At 42.7% G+C, this 26808-nt stretch overlaps 1 protein-coding gene across 1 annotated transcript; it reads right to left on the minus strand.

Moving 5' to 3' along the window:
• Nucleotides 1-577: 577 nt before the first annotated feature.
• On the minus strand, nucleotides 578-25843 carry LOC108079166 (uncharacterized). Its single transcript, XM_017173417.3, has 9 exons — nucleotides 25738-25843; nucleotides 14711-14831; nucleotides 14423-14632; nucleotides 11644-13016; nucleotides 7821-7999; nucleotides 6934-7041; nucleotides 2331-2507; nucleotides 2161-2266; nucleotides 578-1001 (listed from the first exon to the last, which is right to left on the minus strand). Exons 1-9 carry the CDS (start codon nucleotides 25841-25843, stop codon nucleotides 895-897), a joined length of 2487 nt encoding a protein of 828 aa, XP_017028906.2. The 3' UTR covers nucleotides 578-894.
• Nucleotides 25844-26808: the final 965 nt, after the last annotated feature.

Genomic DNA, 26808 nt, shown 5'->3' on the forward strand with positions numbered 1-26808 from the left:
GGACGGAGGGGCTATATGTATGTTGAGTAAGCTATATTAGTATATAGTGAGCAGGCAATGAAAACTCGTTGAAAGCAACCAAAGAGTTGCATGCGGCAGCCTGGATTCAGGATGTACTCCTGCCCCTCGCCGCCTCCTCATCCTCCTCCTCCTTCTGATCCTCCTCCTTCTTTTTGGGGGGGCTAGACAACCTGACTTATGCTATCGCTAGTACATATCTCAATACATGTGCGTATTTATTTAAATGTATGTTGTATGCATTGATGCTTGCTTTAGTTGATTTTTTTACCATTACCTTTATCTTTACCGTTACGCCGATATAATGCCACGCTAAAATCTCAATACACACAATTCGCTTAGACCTATGACTAGTTGCCTATTACAATAATACCTCTTCGTTCTTTCTCTTAGCTGCGACCACGCCCTCGTCGCATAGCTCCTCTCCTCCAACGACTTGGCTCTGGATTCACACACAAAAAAAATTGTTGAAAAAAAAAAAACAAACAGAATAATATCAACAAGTCTTATAAGTATTATCTTGCGACGATCCCAGCGATACTAGGAGATGCTTGCGGGATACTAGATACGCAGATCGTACATCCTCGGGACTAGAAACTAATGACTGACGACGACACACACCCGTATATATACTATGTACATATATACAGCGATATATGCATAGATATAGACAGAGACATATGTATGTATGTTTTTGGTAGATGCTGCGGGACACCGTTTGACGCACTCGCCCTTAAAACATCGCACCTCCTGCTGCTGCTGGTATTGCTGCTCCTGCTGCTGCTGCTCCTCCTCCAGTCTTCCCTTCTTCTTGTGCTGCTGCTCATCCTGCGCTTGAGGTGCGATCTTTTAAAAGAAGTCGTCAAAGGTCTTTGATTATGTCTGGTATTGGAGCATCGGGGCCGATAGGTTGGGATGATGCGACGAGTTCATCCGCAGGGCGGACAGACTCTTGTTGTACCACTCGTCCTCTGGTGACATACCTGCAAGGATTGGTTTGGAGAAAGGGAAAGAGGAAATGCGTTAGATTTAAGGGATTTTTAAGGATTTTCTATGATCTTGTATGATTTTGTAGGATTTTTTAAGATTTTGTATGCTTTTTTTTATTCCTAAGTAATCGAGTTTTATATAAATATTGTGATTTTGGTGCCTGGAAAAGTTCAATAACGTTTTAGGAAGTCAAAAGTCCTTGATAACTAGTCAGGAAAGTTGTAAAATTCATTTCTAACTACTTGAAATTATTATCGAGAGAGGAGAGAGTCCTGGGACTTTTAAGAAACAGAGAAAATTTGTAAAATTCATCTCTTTCTTCTTTTGAAATTTGTATAAAAAGAGTTAAGAGTCCTGGGTCTTTAGAGAAACAGAGAAATCCCTTGGAGCGTCGTCCCAGGATCTAGGATGTTTCAAAAAGAGCTCTGGCTTTTATTCACCATTTAGTTGAACTCCTTTTTTCCACTCGAAAAAACAAAATATATATATATTTTTCAAAGTGCAACTGATTCTCCGAGACGCCTCGCATTTCCGTGCCACGGAAGCTGCAAGCCCAGCATCGTCTTGGACATATACTTGGAAGGACCTGAAAAAGCCGGAAATTCATTTCACTGCGAATCTATTCCCTTACGGCCGGCTTGCTGCTACATCATAATATCCGGCCTGGCCGATTGGTTTGTTTATGTCTGATTGCGAGCTTCCAGGCAAGTAAAGCAATATGGATTGGGTGTCGGCGGCGCCGCATCTTGGAGGCGCCGTGCCAGGCAGCCGGTAAACATACATCGGATTCCGCCACCTTCAGCGGAAATTTACTTAGGCACCGACACGGGCTTGGACTTTGAGTGGGGGCGGGGGGTCTTGGGCTTATGGCAGGAGGAGGCGGATTGAAGGAAAGCTCACTAGCCGAAGTCAAGCCTAAGACTTCGGCAGATCGCAAGCTCTCTCTCTCTTTCTCTGGTGGAGATCATCGGGCCTGGAAGCTCTTGGCGGGAGTTAACCTAAGGGCTTGTCTCTGGGCCAGTCTTTAGTTGCCGCCGATCCCTGCCCGAGTAAGCAAGTGTGGGTCCTACATAGTGACCATTAGTGAAAGTGTGTGTGATGTCCTTGGGTAAGTCCTGAGACAGCTTACTTTATACGGAAAATATTACTTACCCATCGAGTCCTGACGCACTCCCACGGAGCCCATGTTCGAGCTGTGCGCCATGGAGAACGGTTGCGTCATGCCTGGATACGAGGAGGCGCCCATTTGGAAGAGATCCTGCAGGAATTTCAAGTAAAAATATGATTTCGTGTTGAGTTTAGAGGCTGAGGTTTGTTGTTACCTGGGGATAGCGATTCATGGTATTGTGATGCGGATATGGCTGATAGCCACGCGAGACACTATAGCCCTGGATGTTGCGCATCATCCCGTTGCAGGATGGGATCACAGACGGTGCCAGCGCCTTTTGCAGCTGCTTCTCCTGCTTGCGGTATTTGGCGCGACGATTCTGAAACCAGACCTGCAAGGAGCAAGAGAAAATGGAGTTTAGATTTGGGTTTAAGATTTTTCTGGGAACCCTGTTCTTTAAGCTGCTTGTAGCCCCATGCCAATTTGGTTTTTTCATTTCCCCAAGATGGAGACGGAGACAGAGACTGGCTGCTAGGTTGATGAGGAAAATAAGAAGGTCCTTTCTGAGAAGTCGTCTGTCCGTAGTCGTAGCCTCTGGCCACCTCTCAGCCCCAATCACTCCCTCTCTCTCTATCTTTATCTCCCCTTCCCTGTCTCTCTTTCTCTGTGTGTCTTATGAGTGAAAAAATCTACTAAATTGAAATTGAAAATAAGTTGACGACGCTGTTTGCTACGAGGGTCTCTGGTCCTGGTCCTGGTCTTGGTCTTGGTCTTGGTCTTGGTCTTGGTCCTCTCTAAGTGAGTGGGGGCCTGCTGCTCTGCTGCTTAGATATTATTAAAGACGCTCCTCATCCTGATGATGATGATGATGATGATGATGATGATGATGATGCTACCCCCCACCCCACAGCTGGCAAAAAGAAATTGCCAAGATGAAAGCCGCGCTAGCAACTAGACAAGAAGGGCAAACTCTGGCTCTGAGGGGTGTGTACAAATTTCCGACATTTTGAAAGCTGCTCAGCTTGCTTTGAGTTACTTAGAGGGGGAGGCAAGGCAAGGCAAGGCAAGGCAAGGCAAGGCAACGCAAGGAAAGGCAAGGGGGTGGGCATGGGGGTGTGTGTGTGTGTACTGTAATGGCGGCACTCCAGACTTGACTCGAGGCTGCCTTTGCCTTCGCCTTCGCCTTCGCCTTCGCCTTGCCTTCATCTTTGGATTTTTCTTCCTTCATTTTCTTTTATTTATTTTATCATTATTATTATCTTTGTCCATGGCTATGTGCACATGTATCTGTGTGCTGTGTGTGTGTGTTTGTGTGTGTGTGTGTGTGTCTGTGCGCCCTTTTTAAATGAGAAATATACCCAGAGATACCCGCTTTCGGGGTTGTTTTTCCAGCGCCCACTTTATGGCTCGTTCGGTTTCGTTTGGTTGGCTGCCAGCAGCATAAAAATGCCAGCAAGGACACCCTGCCTGCCTGCTCCTCATCCGTGTCCCTGTCCCCCTGTTCCCTGCTAAATAATGCTCTTAACCATCAGCCATGTATGTATGGCAGCTCCCCAGCCCCTGGCCCCCACATTCGAGGGTGGAAAATGCGTTGTCTGACTGATTCGATGTCGTCGTCCTCGTCGTTCAATTTCCAGCTGTGGGCGGAGTAACTCAATTAAGGATCCATTTGATGGCACACTCTCACACGTACACAACAAAATCGCTCTCGCTGGATGAGGATCCCAATCCCAGTTAGCATTTCCTGGCATTTCGCTTTAAGTTGAACCAAGTTAAAGCCCTCTGAGAATGTTTAGGCCTGGCTAAAAACTTTAATTAGATAAAAGCAAAAATTATAACTAACAAATTCCCATGGCTGGCACACACACACATGAATAAACAGACGGAAATATGAAAATTAAACGTATTCAAATTTAATTTACTTTCAGCATTTAATCAAATTTAGCCGCTGCAAACGTTTGTTTTTTCGGTCGCTTTTCGGTTTTTTCCATTCCCAGCATTTAGAGAGAGTGTCCCTTCCCTTCACTTCCCTTCCCTTTTTGTTCCAAATGGGTTAGATGAACTCCAAGGATCGAAAGGAGGTGGTTGACCTACAAATGACAACCTGCCACTAATTGGACACAGAGCTAGAGATAGAGATAGAGAGGGATAAAGAATGAAGGAAGGGGAAACGTTGCCCCTGAAATGCGACACCTAATTATGACAATATAATTTTGCTAATATTTCAAGGCTTTCCTCGCCCTGTTTATCCTTACATTCTTATATTTATATAATCAAGAATCCTTCTCTAAACAATCAAGTCACTGGCTTTCAACTTGTCGCTCTCAGGGAACTGACTTTGCAAATTCTGCAAATCAGCAAATGATTTTGATAAGCAATCTCCCCCTTTCCCCAAATATTCGGTTCAGTTTGCATTTCAGAGTAAAAGTATATCAATAAACAGGAGATTTGGTTCTTCCTTTAAGTTTCTGGCTGGGTAAATCTGTTGCAATTATTTATTTTATATTTTTTATTATTATTTTATATTGATTTGGGAAATTATAAAATCATTATCTTGTTAGTATTGTATTTGTAATTAAGTATTGGCCTTTCTCTGCTATTCCTTAAAGTAAATTAAGAATTTACTTAATTAATTTATAAATTTAATTTAAACCAAGAGCTAGATGTTTTTTAAATAACCAAAAGTGTTTCAGAAGCGTAATTTTCTGGTTTTCGTGGGAGAATTATGTCTAAATGCACTTGATATATGATATAGTTAGCTGCTTAACGCGTATCACGCATACGCAGTGCTGGATTTTCTGCATTTTTTTTATTATTATTACCATTATTTCATTTCCGACCCTATAAATCATATGTATATATATTTATTTATATAATTTAAAATTAAATTATGTCAATTGATATCAAAAACAAACAAAAACTGCCATTGAATCACTCTTCTTGGTTTTAGAATCAAGTATAGTATATTTTATAAATTATCTGAGATAAACACAAAGCCCTTTAGCTTTGTTTAAACTTAACAAACAAAAAAATATGCATTTGCTAGTGAAATTATTTATTAAAAGATGTGTGCATACGTAAAATATATAAGAAAAATTACATTCTTCAGAGAACCTATTATATTTATTAAGGTTTATTTTGATATAAATTTTCAGCTTTATAAATATAGTAGGTACATTAAAAATAAAAAGGAAATTAAACTAGTTTCTAAACCGAATGTTGTATGTTTTCCTAAGGAAATTTAGACACATTTATAAACCAGCTAAAAATCTATAAAGCCTGCTGATGTTTCTCAGATTTGATTTGATTTTTAGCTTAGTTATTTTATTGTTAATTGTGGTCTTTGTTTTGGCCTTAAAACTAGCCAATAACTTGTAACAATACATGTCACTCTCACTGCCCAAGCTTTGCCTTGCAGGACAATTAAGGCGGCAGGATACGACACACACATCACTCTCTCCCCGTCGCGCCTTTCCAAATTTGCACTTGAGACACATTTTTCGCTGATGGATTTTCCAGGCAGATGTGCCCAGTAACGCCCAGTCCATCACCACCCTCATCCACCTACCGTGCCTCCTTCTTCTGCCTCCCCCCCACCTCTTTCTCGTCCTGCTGAAGCGTCAATTTTCCAGCCAAATGTATACACGACAAATTTGTCAACAGCGACATGAAGTCGCTGCTCCGAGTGCCGGAGTCAAGTTGTAAGCGACGTCGGATTACAGGGAAGAATGGGCAGGGGTTGCACTGGAGTGTAAATATTTGAACATTTGCTGAAAAATATGGTTTATGCTGCGCTAATAGACCGGCCGGTCTCCCAAATGTGTGTAATCTTATCGCGAACAGTTGTTGTTCGCTGGAAGGGGGGTGAATTATGATTTTACGATATTTATATATTCATATCTGGCGAGTATATTATTTGGTAATCACTTGTTGTCCCACCCCACCTCCCCGACTGATCAGATTACAGAGGAGCAAACCGAGAGCTCAGCGTAAAGTTATGTTTTAGGGGAAACAAGAAAGGAAGCAGTTGCTGTTTTGCAATTGAATCATTAAGAAGACTGTATGCAAAATTTAATTCCAATAGCTTTTAAACTGAGGGACTAGACATGGCTAGATCGACTCGGCTGTTGATGCTGATTAAGATTAATAAACTTTATAAGGCTATAAAAGGGGATTCCTATTTGCTAGAGTTATAGACTTCGACAGGTATCCTGTCATCAGGACAATTTGGGTTTGATATCGATAAGGTGAATTCCCCAAACTGGGCTTGGGCGAGTCACTTCAAAGGCTGGGCACTTGCTGAAAACACTTTCCCCTTCAGAAATGCTGCCTCCGTAGCTCTGTAATCTCCGTAATCCCCGGGCCATTTCGGCGGGTAACTCGACACCGCAGGCAGGCGGAACAAGTGAGAGCCTGAACCCTCCCCGGTGAGTCCTGCAGCGACGCACTCACTTGTCCTGGGCAGTCGTGATAAAACTATAAATTAATTATTGCCGCGGCGCACTTGAAAGCAGCAGCAGCAGCAGACGCCGGGGCAGAGCACTTGAGAGCGACACCAGCAGCGAGCCAGTCGTCCGGAATAATCGCACGCTAATCGCTAACCAAGATCGGGCCAGGCATCAGCGGGATATATCTCCATAAAGCAGGGTCTATTATCGATTTGGATGTCTGTTCAGATTCAGATTCAGACTCAGACGAACAACTGTTGAAATAGTGCTAATTGGCCAGGATTGGGGGGGGAGGGAGGTAGGTGGATTCAGGCGGCTTGGGGATTCTGGCATTCGTCGGGGATTATGTTATATCATTATTTTACTCACTTGGATCCGCGCCTCGTTCAGCTTTGTTGTGCGCGCCAGCTCCTCGCGGCAGTAAATATCCGGATAATGCGATTTGGCGAATGCAGCTTCCAGTTCCGCTAATTGTTCCTGAAATTAAGCGGATTTTAATTAGGCTAATTTGTTGTGCGGCGCTCCCTTCTCCTCCTTTTTGCTCATTTCAAGGATTTTTTCTGTGTTACAAAAAAAAAAAAGCAGCTAGACATTTATTTTTGCAGCGGAATCCTATTTTAGTCGCTTGGTTTAATTTATTTTTTAGCTTTTATTTAAGGCTTTGATAATAATCAAATATTTCTAAATGCATATCATTGTGTTATTCCAGCTTTTAGGTAAACAATTTAGGTTCTTCTCCCTTTTTTTTTTCGTCTAGAAACTAGCCTTGTTTTTTATTTTAAACTTATAATAAATAAATAAATAAAATATGGCCATGTTAGGCCATAAATTAATCATTTTAAATATAAGAAATCCTTAGAAAACCAAAATTGAAACCATTTATAAGCCCGTTTCTTATATTTATCGATCAAAGGCGATATGCAGGCATCGTATCTATCGCTTCTCAGTCAAGCTGCCTCTCAGTCTCTCCGGTTTCCGTTTCCGGAAACTATCTATTCAATTTGTAAGCTATGTACTTAGGGTTCCTGTTTCCGTTGGTAAAATGCTTGAGCAATATATTTAAGAAAATTTATCAATAGCCAAGGTAAAAAGTATGTTTATTTTTTTAAAAGACTCTCTCTTCTTCTTTATTGTTGGCACCGGTGCTCCTGTGGCATCAAAGTTTTAATTACGAGTAACCTTCACGAAAATCTAATTAAAATTTCCTCACCCCCCCCTCTGTCGGGCGGAGGAGCTGGGAACCTGTCAGAACTGACCTGTGTGAATGTGGTTCGATGTCTCCGCCTGGCTGGCGTCGGGCAGGATGCTGTGGTTGGGGTGTGGCCGGCGTGCTGACTCAGCGTTGATAATCCACTTCCGGGCGATGTGATGCCGGCGGAAACCGTCGAGAGGCCGCTGTTGGGTTCCGGCTTGAGCTTCTTGAAGGCACCTTCCGCTGCAAGGATAGCATGGATTAGGACATGATCTTTTTACAAAAAAAGCCAAAAAATTCAGTTTCACGGAAATATTTGATTCGGAAATTTTAAAGGCTTTGAGCCAAAGCGTCGAAGTTTTATTGAGTTTATAGAAAAAAAAAACAAAACATATTTGAATACAATTCAAAGTTGTATTTGAAAGCAAAAGTATGAACTTTCAAATCTATGGAAATTCGTATCAAGGAAAGCACCTTAAATTCCATAAACGGAGAAAACCCACTATGAATTGTGCTCTTTCAGGGTTGCCTGTTCGCAGAAGAGTCTAAGAAATGCATAAAATTTTTAAAGTGTGATGTTTATATATAGATTATAATGATTTATGGAAAATTTTGCTAACCTAAAAACTTAAATTTATAGTTTAAAATGCAAGCCACGCTTGGTAAAAGTATGTTTCCAAGTTTGAAAGTGTCAGTCCCTTACCTACAGAGTCTTCTCTTGTATCACAAAAGTCTACTAGTTCAAGTATTCTCCTTGAACTAAATAATAAATCTCTTTGTAGATATATAAGTCATACCCTAGCCAGACAGTCTGATCAGAAAGTTTATAGATCCAAGTCCGATTCATGTCGAAAAATAATGATAATTAATGGAGTATTTCGATCTTAAGCTAAGGTCAAATATTGATGCCACACAAATGAACGAAAAGTGCGGTATTCTGATATATCAAATATAGAAGCCAAGTTGTATAAAAGTTCGACCTTTTATTTTTGTTCCTAGACATATCTCTCGATCTGTTGGCGGACAGCAAAATCTGCTTAATATGCGTAAAACGTTTAGCTGGGCCCTGACCCCGCCCAAGACCCGACCTTTGACCCCAAAATGCTGCATAATTACAGGGACAGGAGAAAGGAGACGGGAGGAGACGGGAACGAGAACATTAGCAGCAGACCGCGCTGCGGCCACAAGACGCCGCCAGTTCGCCGGCATTGTCGCATCGAGCGCAAAAAGGTGAAAAGTTCTGTGGACTTGGACAGACTCTTGGGTCACGTCGCCGGCAATGGCGGCAATGATGTTGTTGGTCGCATGAATATGCAATATGGGATAATTTATGCAAATTTCTGGCACATTAATCGAGGCAGCGTTTGCCGGGCCCTGGTCGCTGGCTGCCAAAGGAGGATGTCACTTACCTGACGCGTGCCGAATGCCGCCAAAAGGCGGCAAATTACGGCTAAAGGTCAAAATAGGGACGCGCAGACACTCCACTCTGACCTGGAGCTCTGTCTACTTGGCTTGGAGCTGGTATCTGGCTTTTTGGGGCGCTTAATTGGCGCGCTTAGCTCGTTAACAAAATGCAAACTATGTAGAAAACGCGCTAATTGAATCACACACAATCTCCGACCGGTGTTGTATTTATGTTAAGTAAGCAGCAACCCTCTCCCCACCCTCGCTGAATACCCGAATTCCGGGCTCCGGGCTCCATTCCCATTGCCACCCCACGGGCGCCGTCTAATGCAATTGACCTTGCGGGGTGCGGCTTTGTGCGGAGCAAGCTCCTCTGCCGAACTCTTCCTGGGCGGCTGTTGCATAAGCAAACAAGGTCAAACAATCCGCCACGTGTCCACGCTGCACGCTGCGAGAAAAACAGATAGATGAAGCGGATGCGGATGCAGATGCAGATGGCGAAAGTTTCGCTGGCCGGTTAACCGCTGCCCGGCAATGGACGACAGTGGAAAATGGCAATGGGAAACGGAAAACGGGAACGGGAAACTTATCCGTGTTCTTGGTCATTGCAATGACAGCCGGTTCATGGGATCAATTACTTTTTGCTGGGGATTCCGGAGAGATACACTTTTCCCCATGCTAATTCTATCAATTTGAGAGCTGTTTTCATTTGTGTAGCTAACTAATCGTGATCGGCGGTATATATAATATGTGCAACAGGTCATCAAAGACCCTGAGAGATGTACACAGGTGAAATTAGGGGCTCCATTTGAAGTCTGACCACCAGACCCTAGGGTAACCAAGAGTTTGTCAACATTGACTTAAGGCAAAACCATTTAAATACAAAATATAGGCCCAATCCTAATGATCATTCGAATTATCTCCTAAGACCTATCAGATCAAGAAACCTAAAGGATCGGCTTCCCTCATGGATGTACTTATGCTACAGAAAGTAGCTAAGGATCAGTTGATTATTGTGGATACTATAGGTTCTATATATCCAAACCCCATATCAATAACAACTGTGACCAATTGGGGGCCAATTTTAGTTAAATTATAAGTTTAATATCAAATGTTGTAGCATAGCTAAAAATTATTACTCTTTTTCTTTTGAATCTGACTTTAATGTTAATTTTGGTAGCAGCTGAAGCCTTTTTTTTTTAATTTTACTTGGTTAGATCCTCTAAGATAATGCTTTTAATAGTATAACAAGTTTCTCTTGATTTATAATTTGATTTATTTATAATCCTGATGCTACAAGTATGACACTTTTCAAAAACTCTATAAATAATGATACATAGATATATTGTTTTCTATAGTCTTCTTTAATTGGTTTCATGATAAGAACTCTTAGCAAAACTTGAATAGGTAGAAAAGAAGCCTTAACTTGACTATCCTTCTATCTTCAATTTTAACTACTATCTTATGAACTGTACAGTTAAACTTAGTTTGTTATTTGAATTGCTAAATTAAAGCTGCAATCATTCTTTCGAAATTGTATAAAAATTGAAAACATGAATTTTATATTTACCGATATAATTCGGCGACTGATGCTCTGAATGCCCTGGCAGCCAAATTAGTCCTAAGCGAGCTATAGGTTATAGAATTACGATTTTGAGACATATTTGAACATATATAAATATGTGAATATGCAGGTAGAATGATGGAAAGGCTCTATTTACTCTCAGTGTACTGTGTGCCGGCAGAGTAGCAAGTCAGAGCTTTGGACTATAGTTAACTCCTCGAATGCTTAATTATTACCAGTTTTAGCTATACATAAACGTTTTCTATAGATCAATGAGCTCTAGTAAGACCCAAGGAGACCCAATATTTTGTAAATTTTCCGATTAAAACTATATGACTCTATGGTAAGGTATAGAATCTGTCGTATTTCTTACTTTACTTTAACATTTTTAGCATAAAAACACGGCCTTAGACAAGTCGAAAATCATCAATATTAATAGCATAATATAATCTTTAAAAAGCAATGAAAAAATGAAGTTGCAAATAGATTTGCACCCTGTCCTTTATTTCTCCTATGCATGATGTCCTTTGAGCTCTTTAATTTCGCTGTATTCAATTGCAAGTCGCCAGGACTTGGCCTCCAGCTGTCCCGCTTATAGCACAAGAGTGGCCGCAAGTGTCTGGTCAAGGGATGGGGAAGGCTACGCAGGACACAGGACACAGGACACGGGACACGGTTCATGCCGGCGATAAGTCCGCAACAAAAGGGAGAACTGAAGGAGTAATAGGAGGCTGCAAACGAGCATCAACAAACAGGCAAAGGACAAAGGCAAAGGCAAAGGCGAGAAAGCAAGGACAAAGGATAACGGATGACGGATAACGGACAAGGGCCAAAAGGGTTCTCGGGTGTTAAAGGATAATTCCCTGCTAATGGCCATTGTGGCAAGATTAGGGGCTCGGCTCCTCACACACACACTCACCCGATATGGTGTGGTCAGAGAGACGCGACGGCGGCGTGTGAGCCGGCGTGTGGTGGTGCGAGGATGAGTCCATTCCAGGCGTCGGCAGGCCCGAGTAAAGCGCACTAAAGTCCTCCGGCGTGCTGCTGCACTTGCGCTGGTGGTTGAGCGACGAGGAGGACGACTTGTCCAGCGTGGTGATTGGCGAGCGCGTGTCCTGCACTGAGCTGGCCAGGCTGAGCAACCGATTCTCATGCGAGCCACCGATGCCCATTAGCCGCTGATCCTGGAACGACATGAACTTGGTGTCCTGCGCCACGCCGCCGTGTTGCATGCTGGCATGATCCTCCAGCAGGCCCTGCTGCAAACCCAGCAGCCCGCCAACCAAATTCGGACGCAGCTCGTCCATGCTTAGCTTGCCCGCTTGCCCGCCGGCCGAGAAGTTCAGCTGGCGGCTAAAGATCGCCGGAAAGATGTTGAACTGCTGCGAATCGGCGCTGGACTGCGGACTAAGGCCCAGACTGTGCGGCGCCACGTGCGGAATGGAGGCGGCTGCGGCTGCTGCCGCTGCGGCTGCCGATACGGATCCCGCTCCGACTACACCCACTCCCGCTCCGGCTCCGGCCGAGCTGGGTCCGTTGCCGATCAGCAGGGTTGGGGCCACGGAGACGCCTCCGCCGTTGTTGTTGATCAGCTGCTGCTGTTGCTGTTGCTGCTGCTGCTGTTGCTGCTGCAGCGGGGCGGTGACTCCGACTCCGGGCAACTGTTGCGTCTGCTGCTGCTGATTCTGGGGCACGGATACGGAGGGCAGTAGGCCGTGGTGGCCGTGGGCAACGGCTAGAGCGTGTGCGTGCCCGTGGGCGTGGCCGCTGTGCACGTGCGGATGCGTGGACAGGGACAAGGCCTGGACGGATCCGGTGCTGCTACCGTTGCTGGCGCTATTCCCGCTGCTCAGTGCCGATTGCTGCTGTTGCTGCTGCTGTGGTTGCTGGTGTTGCTGCTGCTGATGTTGCTGCCCCTGCTGCTGTTGCTGCTGCGCTTGCTGCTGTTGCTGTTGTTGCTGCTGCTGCTGTTGTTGTTGTGTGGCCTGCGAGTTGTTGGTGTTGCCGCCGACGACGACGACTCCTCCAGCGGTGCCACCACCACCACCACCACCACCACCACCTCCGCTGACACCACCACCGGAACCAGGGCCGCCGGCACAACTCTGATGTTTGAAATCCAACTTGTGGCCGGCGTAGAAACGCTGCGTATCGATATACGTCTTGAAGAAGTCGATTGAGTAATCCAACTGGAAGCTGTCTCGCGGCGAACGCGCTCCCTTTGCGTGAACGAAATTTGTTGGGAGGGGGAACAGCGGTAGCTGTTGCGGAGCAGGCGGACAGAATGATGCACTGCCGCCGCGCTCAGGTCAAGTCTCGGTACTGTAGGCCTTGGTCTTGCCTTCTGGATTCCTTAGTCTCTAATCCCGACCAGCTTCCACTTGGTTCTCTCACTCACTTTTCTTTTGGCACTGGATTTTCTTTTGGATTTAGCCCGTCGGTTTTTGGCACTTGAACAAAAAAAGGATCTCGACGAAGGACACGCACAAAAACACTCGCAAAAACACACAAAAACAAAGGGTAACCTGTGCAATCAGTTCGCGCTTGGAGCCGTGGCGACCCTACTGAGAAGGTGTAGTTGTTGTCCTGCCAAAAGGAGGATCAATCATCGCGGGTACACCGAGTAACCGTCGCTCGTTGCTCGTCGCTCGCTGGACCTGACCCGTCGGTGGTACCGTTATGCCAGGAGCCGCTGCAGCAACTGTGTGTGTTTTTGTTTTTTCCGCCGCAACTTGGCCAGCACCGAAGGACAGAGCTCCCCGAAGGATAACCGACGGTCGATGTGCGAGTGATGAGTGTGTACGTGTGTGTGTGTCTAGAGTTCAAGATAATAACAAAATTGCACCTTTTGTTATTGTTATTGTTTTTGTTTTTGCTTTCTTGTATCCTTGCTGTTTTTCTCGCTATTGTTGTTGTTCTCGCTTGTTGTTGTTGTTCACGCACGCACGGCGATACGTATTCGCGGCCGATCAAACTTAAAATGATATACAATTTCAGGCAACATACAAAATTATAACGAAATTAAGGATCATGTGCTCCGACAACAGAGACGTCGCAGTCGTCGTCGCTGTCAGCGCTGACTTCTGCCTGCTGCTGCTGCTGCTGCGTATCCTTTTTGGTGGTGACTTGTCCTGCTGCGGGGACAATTGCGGGCTGCGCGCGAACGATTGGTGGTTAGCTGCTAGTCCGTGTGTGCCTGTGTGTGCCAGAGCTTCGGAGACCACGAATCGTTAGTCGTACTAATAATTTGCAAAAAATAATGAAACTCCAGCGAGTGAGTGCAATGGCACCATATACACACATACACGGCAGCGTGCCAGCCTGCTCGCACAGAGTGCCGTTGCTGCTGCTGCTGCCTGTGATGCTTCTGCTGCTGCTGCTGCTGCTGCAGCCAGTTGCCGTCTCGCTTTAACTTGTTTGGTTAATTTAGTTAGTTCTGGCCGACGTCGCCATTGCTGTCACGGCCTGTAGTTGTAGTTGTCGCTTTCACTGTATTTTGTATTTGTTTTGTGGCAAATGAGTAGCGCCGGCAATGGGCGACACTTGTCGTCCTGTCCGCATAGATCCTAGAAGTACAAGTCCAAAACCGGATACCAGTTGGAGTCCAAGTGCCACGACGTTGCCCCAACAACCTTAACTTTGCTCGTGTTTCTTTTCGTATCTTTTTGTTTATGGCCATTCCCTTTGAGCTGACACACTTTGCCACGCGCGCCAGCTGATCGCGGCGGCTCCTTGGTGGCAACCGGGCATCCGTGCATCCGAGCAGCTGCTCCACACAGGTGCAGGAACTCGAATGCGCCCCGCCGGAATCAGCAGGACCTGCATGCAGCAATAGCTTTTGCTGCAGGTTGAGATATGGCTGCCCAAGCTGGTTAGAGGGAGATGACGCCAACGCCAGACAGGGACAACTATAGGTAGTCGCAACAGCAGCTCAGTGGTGTCCTTTAAACAGGCAATGCATATATAGTGGTCTCGCTCTGACTCACATGCTGAAACCAGAGAGGCCCGGCCAGCCAATGGCAGCGTCGCTCAAAATGGAGTTTGGACTCTCTAGCTTTGGCTTTGGTCCTGACGCTGACGCTGGCGTTGGCGTTGTTGTTGCCGCTGCTGCGCAATGAATTAGTCCTTGTTAAATGTGTCGAGGATATGGCGAACGTTGACAGTGGAGGCAGCGACGCAGGCGGCAGCGACAGCGACAGCGGCAGCGACGAGGCACTGTTGCCGGTTTTCTTGCCATTTTCTTTCGGTTCGCCTGCAGTTGCGCACCGCCACGTCCCGACGCCCGAGCTTCAGGTTCCCAAATCCCGATTCCGACCCTGGTCCTGGTCCTGGTCCCTTTGCCCGTGCCTCTGCAGGCCTTGCTTAAAACAATACATTCGACTGAGAGTCCCCAAATGCCTGGCCATTGCCGCTGCTGCTGCTGCCGTCGCTCGTTTCGTGGCATTTAGCTGCTCTCGTCGCCAGCCAGCGACGCCATTTCCAGTGTGGGAAATGTCCCGACTTCTCGCCCGGCACCTCACCCTGCACCTGCTCCTGCTCTGTATCCTTTTTGCGTGGGCCCAGAACGGGCTTAGAGGCCAGTGCTTCGCTGTGTCGTTGGCAATGCTGATTCCGTTCCAGCGTCTTGTGTCCTTCCTTTCCCTTAACGTTCCCTGTTATCCTTGTTGTCCTTTTTTTTTTTTTTTTGTTTTTTTGGCCTGGGTTGAAATGATTAAAACTTTTTCTCTTGAAACGAACAAAAAATAAGGAAGAAAATGCCTAACTGGGTAGCCGAGTGATTTGTGCCTTAAAGAGCCAGCTGGAAAGGAGTAAATGTCCTTATCCTTATTGATAACTAAAGGTGTCCTTGTGGGAAATGGGTAGAAATAATTAAAAATCGGCTAGACTTGAATGATTATCTGATTCTATTATTGATAAGTTAGAAAGTTTAAATATATCTTATGGTAGCGATCAAGAGAGTTGTTTTTAGCTGCTATCTGAGAGAGATATTGGTTTATTTTCTGTTCGACCCCGATTTAAAAAAGAATCAAGAGCATTATCCAAACATATATTGCCTTAGAGCGCTAGAGAACTTTTGAATCTCTTGAGTCCTCAAGATCTATAGGATCTCCCTCTCTATTGTACTCTCAGTAGCAAACAAGAGAGTTAGTTAGTAGTTATTAACCTTCAATTACATTAGTTTTTCCCTCGATGAATTCAACTTCACTTTACTAAACGTAATGCCTTTTAGTCCTAATATCGAAAAGCTAAACAGGACCAGCGACTGGACCTGTTGACACCGGTATATAGGAGCAGTGAAAGTAGCCGGAAGAGGCGCAGACAGCCACAGACTTCAGACTTCACCTTGCCTTCCTCCTGCCCCGATATGTAAATGCTGGGCTGCTAAACAAATTTGAAGTGTGTATTTCAGGGAATATTTAGCATAAATCTATATTTAAATTGATTTCCTCGGAGTGGGCTCCGCACGACGGACAGACAGTCCGCCGAATATAATTGAATTGAACTTAATTTAAGTAGAACGGCACACCTTTCAAGTCGTGACAATATTTGGGCCAGCTTTTAAGCCGTTTCAAGGTGCACTAAGCCAAAAGAAAAGCCTGAAAAGTGTTAGTATATATTGCATTTGATGTGTCTTTTGTTGAAAAACTGCAAACAAACGTATTGATAACCTTGTATTAGTCTTTGATTTGTAGTTTTAAGACTATTTATAATTTTATGTCATTGAAACGTATTCGAAATTAATTGTAAAAGCGTTTTAAAGTGTACTGTGAAATATTGCAGATCCTCAAAGAATTATGTAGCATACTTTTCGACCGCATTATCAGGAATTTCAAACCTTGTATCAATACAATTATTAAACTTTTTGTTTGTTTTAAAAAACAGTTTTATGGCAACCTACTTAAGTTTTGAAAAGCCGATAGTAAAACCGCCTAAAAAAATGTTCTTTAAAATATTTAAGATCCCCCAAAATATGATGTAGCGTATTTTTTTTGCAGGATTTCCAGTGATTTTAAACCTTTCGATTTATACAGTTTAAAGTTAATGCTAATGTTACTTCCTGCAATCCTGTCCATTTCCACTTAATGTTGACAGCCTTTTGCCACTAAGAACTCATATTTCATAATTCAGGACTGACTTTTAACTGCATTTAAATGCACTTCGTGAGGTCGAAGGTTGCCCCCAAACCAAATACAACTAAGTGGTGTGTACGCGTGTGTGGGTGTGTGGCACTTTGACAAAGTCAGACACACACACACCAATGGGGGGTGTGGAAGAAGGGCTGGGGGGACGAGGAGGCATGGAGGCAGTGAAGCAGGCTATTAAGCATCCATTTAGGATACTAATTTGTGTATCATTACAAATTGTATCTGCACATACACACGCACGCAGACACACACACTGGCCACAGCCAGGGCACTCCCCCATACCGCCCCGACAACACCCAACACCCCCCTCCTCCTCCTGTCAAGCCCGCCCGCCTTTGGTCTGGTCGCATGTTACTCATTCGCAGTGTTAGCCACAAAGAACATATCAGAGAACACAGGGAATGCAATGGCAAAACCAGCAAACGAAGTTGCTCATGATGAGACCGATGATGGGATGAGCTCCAGGAGGATGGTGATCATCATCATAACATCAATTAAGGCTTTCATCCATCTATTCCATTTTCATTTCGACCAACAAAGCCAAACAAAAACCCCAAAAACGAAGGCCAAAGCGAATGGACACACAGAGAGCAGCCAGACAGAAAGACAGACAGACACACACATCACACACATGCAGGACACACAGGACATGGGACACAGAGGATAACCGTAACCAGAACGAGAACCCAAAAGAGCCAGAGTTTTGCTAGCTTCTAGTGTTTGTTGCTTTTTTGCGTTCCATTTCTTGGCTGCCTTCGAGCCTCAATCTTTTGGGCCCAAAATGAAAAGACGCAGCTCGAATGGCTTTTGCCCCAAAAATGATTTGTTCTTGTTGTTGTTATTATTAGAAGTGATGTGTATACACCATCCACCCGCAAAAGCGAAAACACGCACACTTTTTTTTCTGAGTGAGCAGCTGGCAGGCATATGGAGGAGTCCTTGCCTGAGTCCTGCCCGCCTGCCTGCCCTTAGACATCTTCTGAGCGCCCCGAACTTTTAGCTGGCAAGCAAGAAAAATGTATCTCATTGATGTGGCTTTTTAACTTTTCATTATTTACCGCTAAAAGCATCTTTTAAAAATTTTCAAATAGCTGCCGCAACAAAAAAAAAAAAACTGCTGGGAAAAAGGGAAAAGTTTAAGGATCGAGGGAGACAGCAACAAGAGAGACAGAGAGAGAGAGCGAGAACAGGACTCTGAAAAAATGTGAAAAATATAAAAAAGGAAAAACAAAAAGCGAAAAAAAGAAGAATATGGTTGGGTGCTCGCAAAGTGCCGCCGCCCAGCCTCGAAAACCCTCCCCTCGACACAACTGACGCCATTTTGCCAGCGCTTTGATATCCGCAACCCCCCCTTAGAGCTCCCCCACCACCCCCACCCCACTGCTCCTTCGTCCTTCAACTCATTTAGCTGATGCTGCTGTCATTTTTTGCTCGTTCCTTGCGGCTGCACCACGCCCACAACCCACCAAAGTCCTAGAGCACCCGCCTTTGCCTTTGCCTCTACCTCTGCCACTGCCTCGTCTCTGATGTCAGTCGTCTATCTCCTTACAGGACTCCTTCTCCTCTATTTTTAATTTTATTTTTTTTTTTATTATTTTGTTTCAACGTTTTTACTTTGATTGCAAAACGCACTTTTATTCCTTGTCGCGCTTAAACGCTTTTAAAGGTCTCTGTCTTTCTTCTGTGCTTCCTGGCTGTGTGTGTGTGTGTGTGCCGAGTCTAATTTAGCCTATTAGTTTCTTGAATGCTTTTATATCATACACACACACACACGCTGAGGAGGTAGCTCTATTACGCTCGGCAAGATGAAATTCGAGCGGCGCTAAGTATGCTATGCTTTAAGAGGCTTCCTTGCAGCGACTGCCTCCTCTGCACTGAACGAAAATGAGTAGCATGTGGGGGAAAAATAGAACAAGAAACAAGATGAAGATACTAATACCTAGCTATACTCTTTCTATACTTTTTTATAGAATATTAAAACAAATAATTAAATTTTTTTTAAATAAATAAGTTTAGTGTACAGATTTATTATCCTTGTATAACTTAAAATTAAAATTAATTTTTATAGACCTTTCCAGCGCATAATAATTTCAGTTAGAAGCTAACAATGCAGTGAAGAAGTCATTTGCGACCCCTTAAATCATATATATTCGTGATCAGCATCAGCAGGCGAGTCTTTCTAGATATATCGGAGAGAAAACTAATTTTTTTTAATTTTTTCAACATTTGATAAGGGGTTACATCGTTTAAATTAAAAAAAAAAAAAAACAAAAAAATTTAATTTAAAAATAACTTAAATTCAGTAAGCAGACTTATAAAACTTATTAAAACTAAGACAAATCCGCTTTCCATATTGGATTTTATTACATTTTTGGCTTAGTTATGTATATCTTAGGTTTTGATTTTCCCAAAAAATTGTATAAAATTATAGATTAATATTTAAATTAAAGGAAGCATGCAGAGTTATTAAACTATTAAAAACTAACTTAGAACCAAGTTAAATGTATTAATTTTAACTTTAATATAAAACATAATTAAAATCACTTTAAAAAGCAACATCCAAAGTATACAAGGTATTAAAATTATACATAAAATTCGGTAATAATAATATAATACTTTTTATATATCAATATAACAGCATCGTCCAACAAATGAAAAACACACAATATAAATTGACTTTTCGTGCTTGGCGATTGAAGGTGGATTTGTGATTTTTAAGCAATTAAATCTGTTCAATCGTCAACACTAAAAGTTGATGTTATTTAGCTTCGAACCCCAAGGATCCTGCCTAGAACGGTGAGTATAGCCGGGACATCTCCGCCAAGCTGGTCTTTTCCTCTAAGCGAGCAAAGAAGTGGTATTTGTTGCACTTGAAATTATTCAAATATAACTTTTTTGGAAGCTAGAAGGAGTTGCCCACAAGCACACTTTAATCCCAATATTTCTCAGTTTTTATGACTGCGGAGAAATATTTTGGGATATTTTAATTTTTATGTTAGTAATCTGTTTTAATATTTCAATTGTAAGGATCTCTTATGATACTTTCTTATTTAAATTGTTAATAAGAATCGATATGCTTTTATATTTATATGACTTTTGACTTGAAATATAAAAAGAATCCTCAACTCCTACGAGGTCATTTGTTGTTTGCTACTCGTTACTCGTCGTTGTAAACTTTGCTTGTACGTCTTATCGTCTCGCTACTTTTTACTCTTTTCTGGTCTCAACCTCGATTAATTTCAATGAAATCTTTAAGGAAGTCACCGTTTCCAATTGGTTAGGATAAAAAAACTATAAAAACTTAAGCACAAAGATAGGTATCTTATAAAAAACAAAATTAATTAAGATCATGACAACCCTTGGTCACTCTTTTAATTAAAAAACCAAGCATTTCCCCACTTTAACCGCCAAAAAAATCCACACTCCCTTTAACTAAAGTAACTCGATAAAGGACTCGACTGAGTGGAAAACAACGCCCACATGGCATGCATACTACAGCCAAATTCCATTGACAAAAACGATTCGGAATGCAAAAACGTTTAAACAATTTGAATCTTTCGATTTAATTGGCATCATTTTAAGAAATTTCATTTCACTTGGCATTTTCCCATATTATTACAATACTCCAAGCGACCAAGGGAATGGGATGGATGGATGGGGTTGGAAGGACATGATGACGCCCTTCCATACCCGCCAAGCACGACTATAGTTGGACTCCGCCTTCTGCTCAGCCACTCCCCCATGGCCATAAATTTTTCAATCATACAATTTTCGAGGGCAGCAGCTACTACAACTACAACAACATGATTATCGGAGACTCTCAACTAAAATCAAGTGCAAGTCCCTTGATGCCGAAGATATACTCAAAAAAAAAAAGAATATAAATAATAAAAAAAATGAGAAACCAAAAAACGAAAATAAAAATAAGAACAGTGAGAGAGAGAGAGTGAGTGGGAGACGGCGGTGGTAGATATGGATGCGAAAAAGGTGGAAATGGAAAAAATGTCGCCCTGCTGTTTCCAGAAAAGTGCTCGGGGCGCACATATGTCAACTTTTTGCTGGATCTGGATCTGGGTCCTGGGCATCGGCATCGTTCTCCTGCACGCACACTTTGTGACAAGTTTAGCGAGAACTTTTGCCCGAAACGGAATGGATGCGGATGAGGCTGAAGATGAGGATGAGGATGCGAACTGCGGGGTGAACTGGAGTGGAGTGGAGGCCACTGCGACGCACTTGAAGAGCGGCACAACTTGAAATTGGAAACTTTTGAATGTCCCTCTTATCAAAATCGTATAATTTGAATGTAATTTGCAACTGCAAAGGGGCGACAGCATGCGGCGCTCCCTGCTCTTGGTCCTGCTCCTGGTCTGGCCATGCGTGAACGCTGTCGTGGAAGGTCGGTTGGTTTGGATGGATGGTTGGCTTGGATGGACTGCTAGGGCTGCTTTGCAGCATTGCGGTGAAGTCAATGAAACGACAGGTTGCTAAATCTTTAATGGCCATCGGATGCGGAGACAAAAGCTTTTATGTCAAGAAGCTGCTGCTTATACCATGCCTCATTTACGTTATATATCTTACTTTTAAACATTTTCTGGATTTTAGGAATTATCGAAGAAAATATTGAGTGCTCTAAATGAAAACTTAAATTTTTAAATGTAAAATGAACGAGTTTCCTTTTAAAAATAATTGTTAATATATTTCCAGTAATACCTTTCTATGTATCTATCCATTTATCTATCTATCTAATGATGAAGTCTTTCCTTTCGCTGAAATTAAGTTTAGTAAGAGCAATGGCCAAGGTTTTTTCTAAACACAAATTAATTTAACCTGAAAAATTAATCATTTATTTATTTATATACAAGGAATCAATACCTTTAACTACATCCAAAGAGTCGCAATTGGACTGTTCTAGGACTGAGGTCTAATTCAACTAATTCATATTCAATATCTTAGTTGTTTTCGTTCTCTCCTCTAGATCACTCTTAACTCAGCTCAAAGTGAACCAATTAAATTTAATGAATTTATTTATTTAATTTTATTTAATATAAAAGTAACTAGATAAAAAACAATTCTTCTAAAGATAGTAAAGTAGTAAGCTCCCTTAGAAAACCCCTAAAAACTAGGAAATAAAACATTGCAGAAAATAAGATAAATGTTTGTATATCTCAGGCACCTTTTTAGGATATATTAAGCCCCCAGTAATCTTTCCAGCACTCCCATAAATTTCGAACTGCATCCTACTTAAAAATCTAGCTAACATTTGCATAAATTCAACCATGAACATGACCCTCAGCACCAAGGGATTCCCATTTTTGTTAAGGCTAATTAACTTGCTTTGTGTTTTTTCCCTTTTGCCCCTGAAAGCCTTGACAGGGAGCACCTACTCTTGGGTGTGGCAGCCAGTGGATAGTGGATCAAATCAGAGTCCCAAAAACACAAAAGAGAAGAAGCTTTGAGCGTCAAAAGTCGGGTATCCGCTTAGCCGTGTGCATCGCGACCGCAAATCCAACTGACGGGGATTAGCCCGGGCCCATGCATCATGCCCAATGCCCTGCCTCGTACACATCACCCCTCCTTGTCAGGCACACAGGACACACCAAGCCCAACACCAACGACAACCGGCAACTGGCAACCAGCAAACAAATAGCGATGATGACAACAATTTAAAATCCATCAAGAGCACAAAAAGGCCTCATTAAGTCAAGAGGGTGACGACGGCTTTGGCCATGGGGGTGGTGCTGCCTGCCCTCCGCCTCCTTCTACTCCTCCTCCTCCTCTGTCAGCCCGGCAGGCGCAAAATGTAAGCATAAGACACAATAGTAATTATTGCCTAAATAATTGCAAATGCCAGGCATAGCGGGGTGGCAAAGCCGAAGGATGGTTGGGGTGGACTTGTGGACTTGTCAAAGGGTGGCAGTGGCATCACGGTGGTCCTTGTCTGCACACAAGTGCACTACACGTCCGATTTCAATTGAGATGTTGCGATTCCATCTAACCTTCCTCCAACTCCAACTCCTTATCCTTGGGTTCATAAAACGCAGACTATCCAGATTGTAGGGTTTTATCAGGGAGATCATAAAAGGATGCTATGCAAAGCATAGCATTTCCTTAATGGAAATTATATGATATGATGGGAATTCAAGATATTAACGTTATACGAAGCATAGTAGTTTCCTCTTCTCAGGCTCGCCCAAGTCCTTGGTCCTTGCAATCCTTTAATGGCCACAAATTCGCGCCTAACAAGACACTAATTCGATGGGAACTGGAGACGACAAATCCTTAAATAGGCACTGCTTTCAGGCCTAATCCAAGTGCGCATATGCTCGATTTAGCAAGGAAGCAGGACACGCAGGCGCCGAGCCAGATGCGGCTGCAGAATGACTGCAATAGCCAACACCTCGGGGTGTCGCAGCAAAGCGGCGGCAATGCCAAGAGCCAAAAGCAGGACCAGGAGCAGTTACACTGATAAAAAGAAGAGGAGAATTTTGGTTATGAAATGGTGAAAAGTAGCATCAGCATTAGGGATGTCGAAAATATATCAAAATATCAATATATCGATATTTTTTGCGAAAAAAATAAATATTTTTATCGTGATATTTTTTTTGAAAAATTATCATATTTTATCGATATTTTTTTGAGATATTTTTTGATATTTAAGGCGGTTACACTTTTTATCGGGACAAGGAAAGAAAACATGTATTTGTTATCTTTCATATAAGATACTGTTAAAGCCTTAGTTCGGCGGAAAAAATGAAACTGAACCTAAAACAAGAAAGGAAGCTAACTTCGGCACCACGAAGTTTGTAAACTCTTGCAGATATTAGTTCATTACATGTTACCTATTCCTATTATGTTTACAGTTTTACAGTTACAGTTTTTCATTCCCAGCTTTACATTTTCTCTACGTCTATTGATCGTTTCTATGGCAGATATATGGCAGTTGTCCGATTTTCATAAAATGTATACCAAAATTCTGAAATAATAAAATAAGCCTATATCTCAGAGTAGATGAAAAAACGTTGAAAAACAACGAAGTTGTTTTCATAAAACATACCAAAATTCTGAAATATAAAATGGCCATATTTCAAAAATGATGCAAAAATGTTGAAAAACAGTCAAGTTAGAATTTTTTTTTCTAAAAATGTAGCGAACATTTGTATGGCAGCTATATGATATAGTCGTCCGATCCGGCCCGTTTCGAGTATATAGAAGACTTTATGCGGAGTTTCATTCAGATAGCTTTTAAACTGAGGGACTAGTTTGCGTAGAAACGGACAGACGGACATGGCTCGATCGACTCGGCTGTTGATGCTGATCAAGAATATATGTATATACTTTATAGGCTCGGAAAGGTCTCCTTCCTTGCGTTGCAAAACTTCTGAATGAAATTATAATACCCTGCAAGGGTATAATGAAAACGTTTGCTTTATTATTATTTAAGCATGTTTTTATTATCTTTCATATAAGATAAATTTTTGTTCTGATTTGATTTTAATATAAATAAAAGCAAAAGAAAGTAAAAATAAATATGGTTTTCTTTCATTTATTAATAAATATAAAATAAAAATCGAAAAATATAATTTAAGATCGTATGTGAGTTAATGTTTAGTGGTTATTGAAATTAAAAAAAATAATAATAAAACAAAAATATCAAAAATATTTGATATATCGATTTTTTTTTTGATATATCAAATATTATTTTGATATTTTTTTTTTGAAAAAAATATCATCGATACGATATTTTTAAATATTTCGACAACCCTAATCAGCATATCTATATATATATATTGATTTAAAAATAGATCCTTTAAGAATAAAACGACATAATGACCTTAATTTTTAGATTTTGGAAAGAAGCTTGCGTTATTTTTTACCAGTGTACAACTGATGGACAACTGACTGAATCAGAGTTAGAGCCAGCGATTGAACTCTCCAATGCATTGCTTAGCTTTTTGTTTCCCTCGCCCAGGCCGGGGGTGGTTCAGCTCCCGAGTGTGTCGATGTCAATGTGCTGGTAATTCGAGTAGGCAGGGACCCGTTCCCGTTCACGTTCCCGGTCCCGGGCCCGGTCCCGGAATGGGGATGTGCCTCTTCAACGAACAATTGTGGAATTGTAACAACAGCGGATATAACCGAGGGATATGGCAACAAAGAGTCACAGCGATAACACAGACCAACTGAAGATCAAATGAATTGTGGAATTATGCCACAGAAATTCGAAATGCGAAATCAATTTGTCCATGTGTTCCTTTTCCAGCCCTCCTACACAGCGAGAAAAATCATTAAACCCTATGTTGTATGTGCTTCTTCCTAAAACTCTCTCTCTCTGTGTGTTTGTGTGGGTCAAGACTGCTACAAATTTTGTTTTGAAAAATATGTACAGTCTTTGCCTACACAAGTACCAAAGGGCTGGCCACACTGAAAGCTACAAAGAATTACGAGATTACGATTTAAGCCATGTCTCAGAGTGTAAATAGATCATTAATATGGCAGCTAGCGTGTTTTCCACTCTTTCAAGTTACGATTTTGAGTAAGGAAAACCTGTATTTTGTACTCTACAAGGACACCTAATCTACGGTTACCCAGTAAACCTCAACTCTCCGGGAAGTATAGATGTTTAAGCACAAATGTAAGTGGCAAACGGTTACCAATTCCAAACGAAGTCTATACAGCTGGAGGAACTTCCCCCGCTCCTCCACCACCACCCATGTGTGCGTGTGTTATCGTTGGTGTCAGCGCAATGCCGTTGTTTGCCGGCATGCAGCTAATGTCAATGTCTACATCCGCACCCGCACTCGCACATCTAGATGCAGTTAGTCCTCAACCCTTGGACATCCACCTCCTTGTACAGCCTCCTCATCCCATACCTTTTCCTCCTTCTGCTCCGCCATTGTCACCCAATTTATTGAGACACGTGCCTCCATTTTGCAGCAGCAACAGCAGAAGCAGCAACAGGAGCAGTCCGGAGACCATGGTCCTCGCTTCGGATCGGGAGCGGAGTCAAGGAGTCAAAAGAAGTCAAGAGCCGTGTCACGTGTGCGGCTTTTGTGTGCAAGTGTGTGCGCTAATTTTGTCACCTCCTGTTTGCAGGAGCTTCCTAATTTGGCGCCGCTGCCATCACAATGCCCTGCGACCCAGTCCCAAACCCAAACCCAAAACCCAACCCGTGTGTGAAAAGCGTTTGCCAATTTTCATTGCGATTGTTCGGGAATGCGTGCTCACACACATATATAGCATAAATGAATATATATATGGGTCACGCCTTGAGTGGCACATCTATTAAACTTATTGAATGCAATCATTTCATTTGTCTTCGACGTCTCCCGGCGAACGATGGGGGACAAATTCCCAGCCAGAGCAAGTCGTAGGGATTTCCTTTTCAATCGAAATTTTGTTTAAGGGTTTTAATTCGGTGCAAAACCGGCCACTTTTCAAAAAAATGTTGTTTAAGCAATAGAATATATATTTAAAAAAAATTTTAACTTCAAGATAGTTTGATTATTCTCCCAGAACTCTTGACATTATCATTTCAGAAGTCAATATGCCAGAATCAGCAGCCATTTCGCACGACACTTGAACTCCAAGATGCTCTTCCGGGTCACAGGACTCCTGCTTCACCCTTTCTCTGCCTCTCCATGCCACCCAGATTTCAAATTACCTATTTTCATTGTTCATTTAAAGGCTACCTGGCAGGCGTTTGGCAAGGCGTCACGGGGCGTGTCATCTCCTAAGTGGGACGTTTGTTGTCCTGGGGACACGTGGCAGACCCGGATGAGGGTAAGGGTATAAGTATAATCAATGGCCGAGTGTCCTGTATGGCCTTCTAATTGAATATATTCAAGCCTGCTCCTTCCTGCTCAATAATTTCTGGCGGAGATCGGCAGAGGATTCGTGTGCTTACCCCTGGTATAGCCGCAGAAAGTTTCCGAGTTTCGTAA

This window comes from Drosophila kikkawai, chromosome X (assembly GCF_030179895.1).
Source record: "Drosophila kikkawai strain 14028-0561.14 chromosome X, DkikHiC1v2, whole genome shotgun sequence".
NCBI classification, from domain to species: domain Eukaryota; kingdom Metazoa; phylum Arthropoda; class Insecta; order Diptera; family Drosophilidae; genus Drosophila; species Drosophila kikkawai.

What these genes read in the sequence shown, in the direction of transcription:
- LOC108079166 (XM_017173417.3), bottom strand. Translation starts at nt 25,843, where the DNA reads ATGGTCTCCGGACTGCTCCTGTTGCTGCTTCTGCTGTTGCTGCTGCAA. An exon ending in CGGAGCAGAAGGAGGAAAAG is followed by an intron (nt 14,832 to 25,737) that starts GTATGGGATGAG and finishes TTCATTGCGCAG; the next exon opens with CAGCGGCAACAACAACGCCA. An exon ending in CCATGAATCGCTATCCCCAG is followed by an intron (nt 2,267 to 2,330) that starts GTAACAACAAAC and finishes AAATTCCTGCAG; the next exon opens with GATCTCTTCCAAATGGGCGC.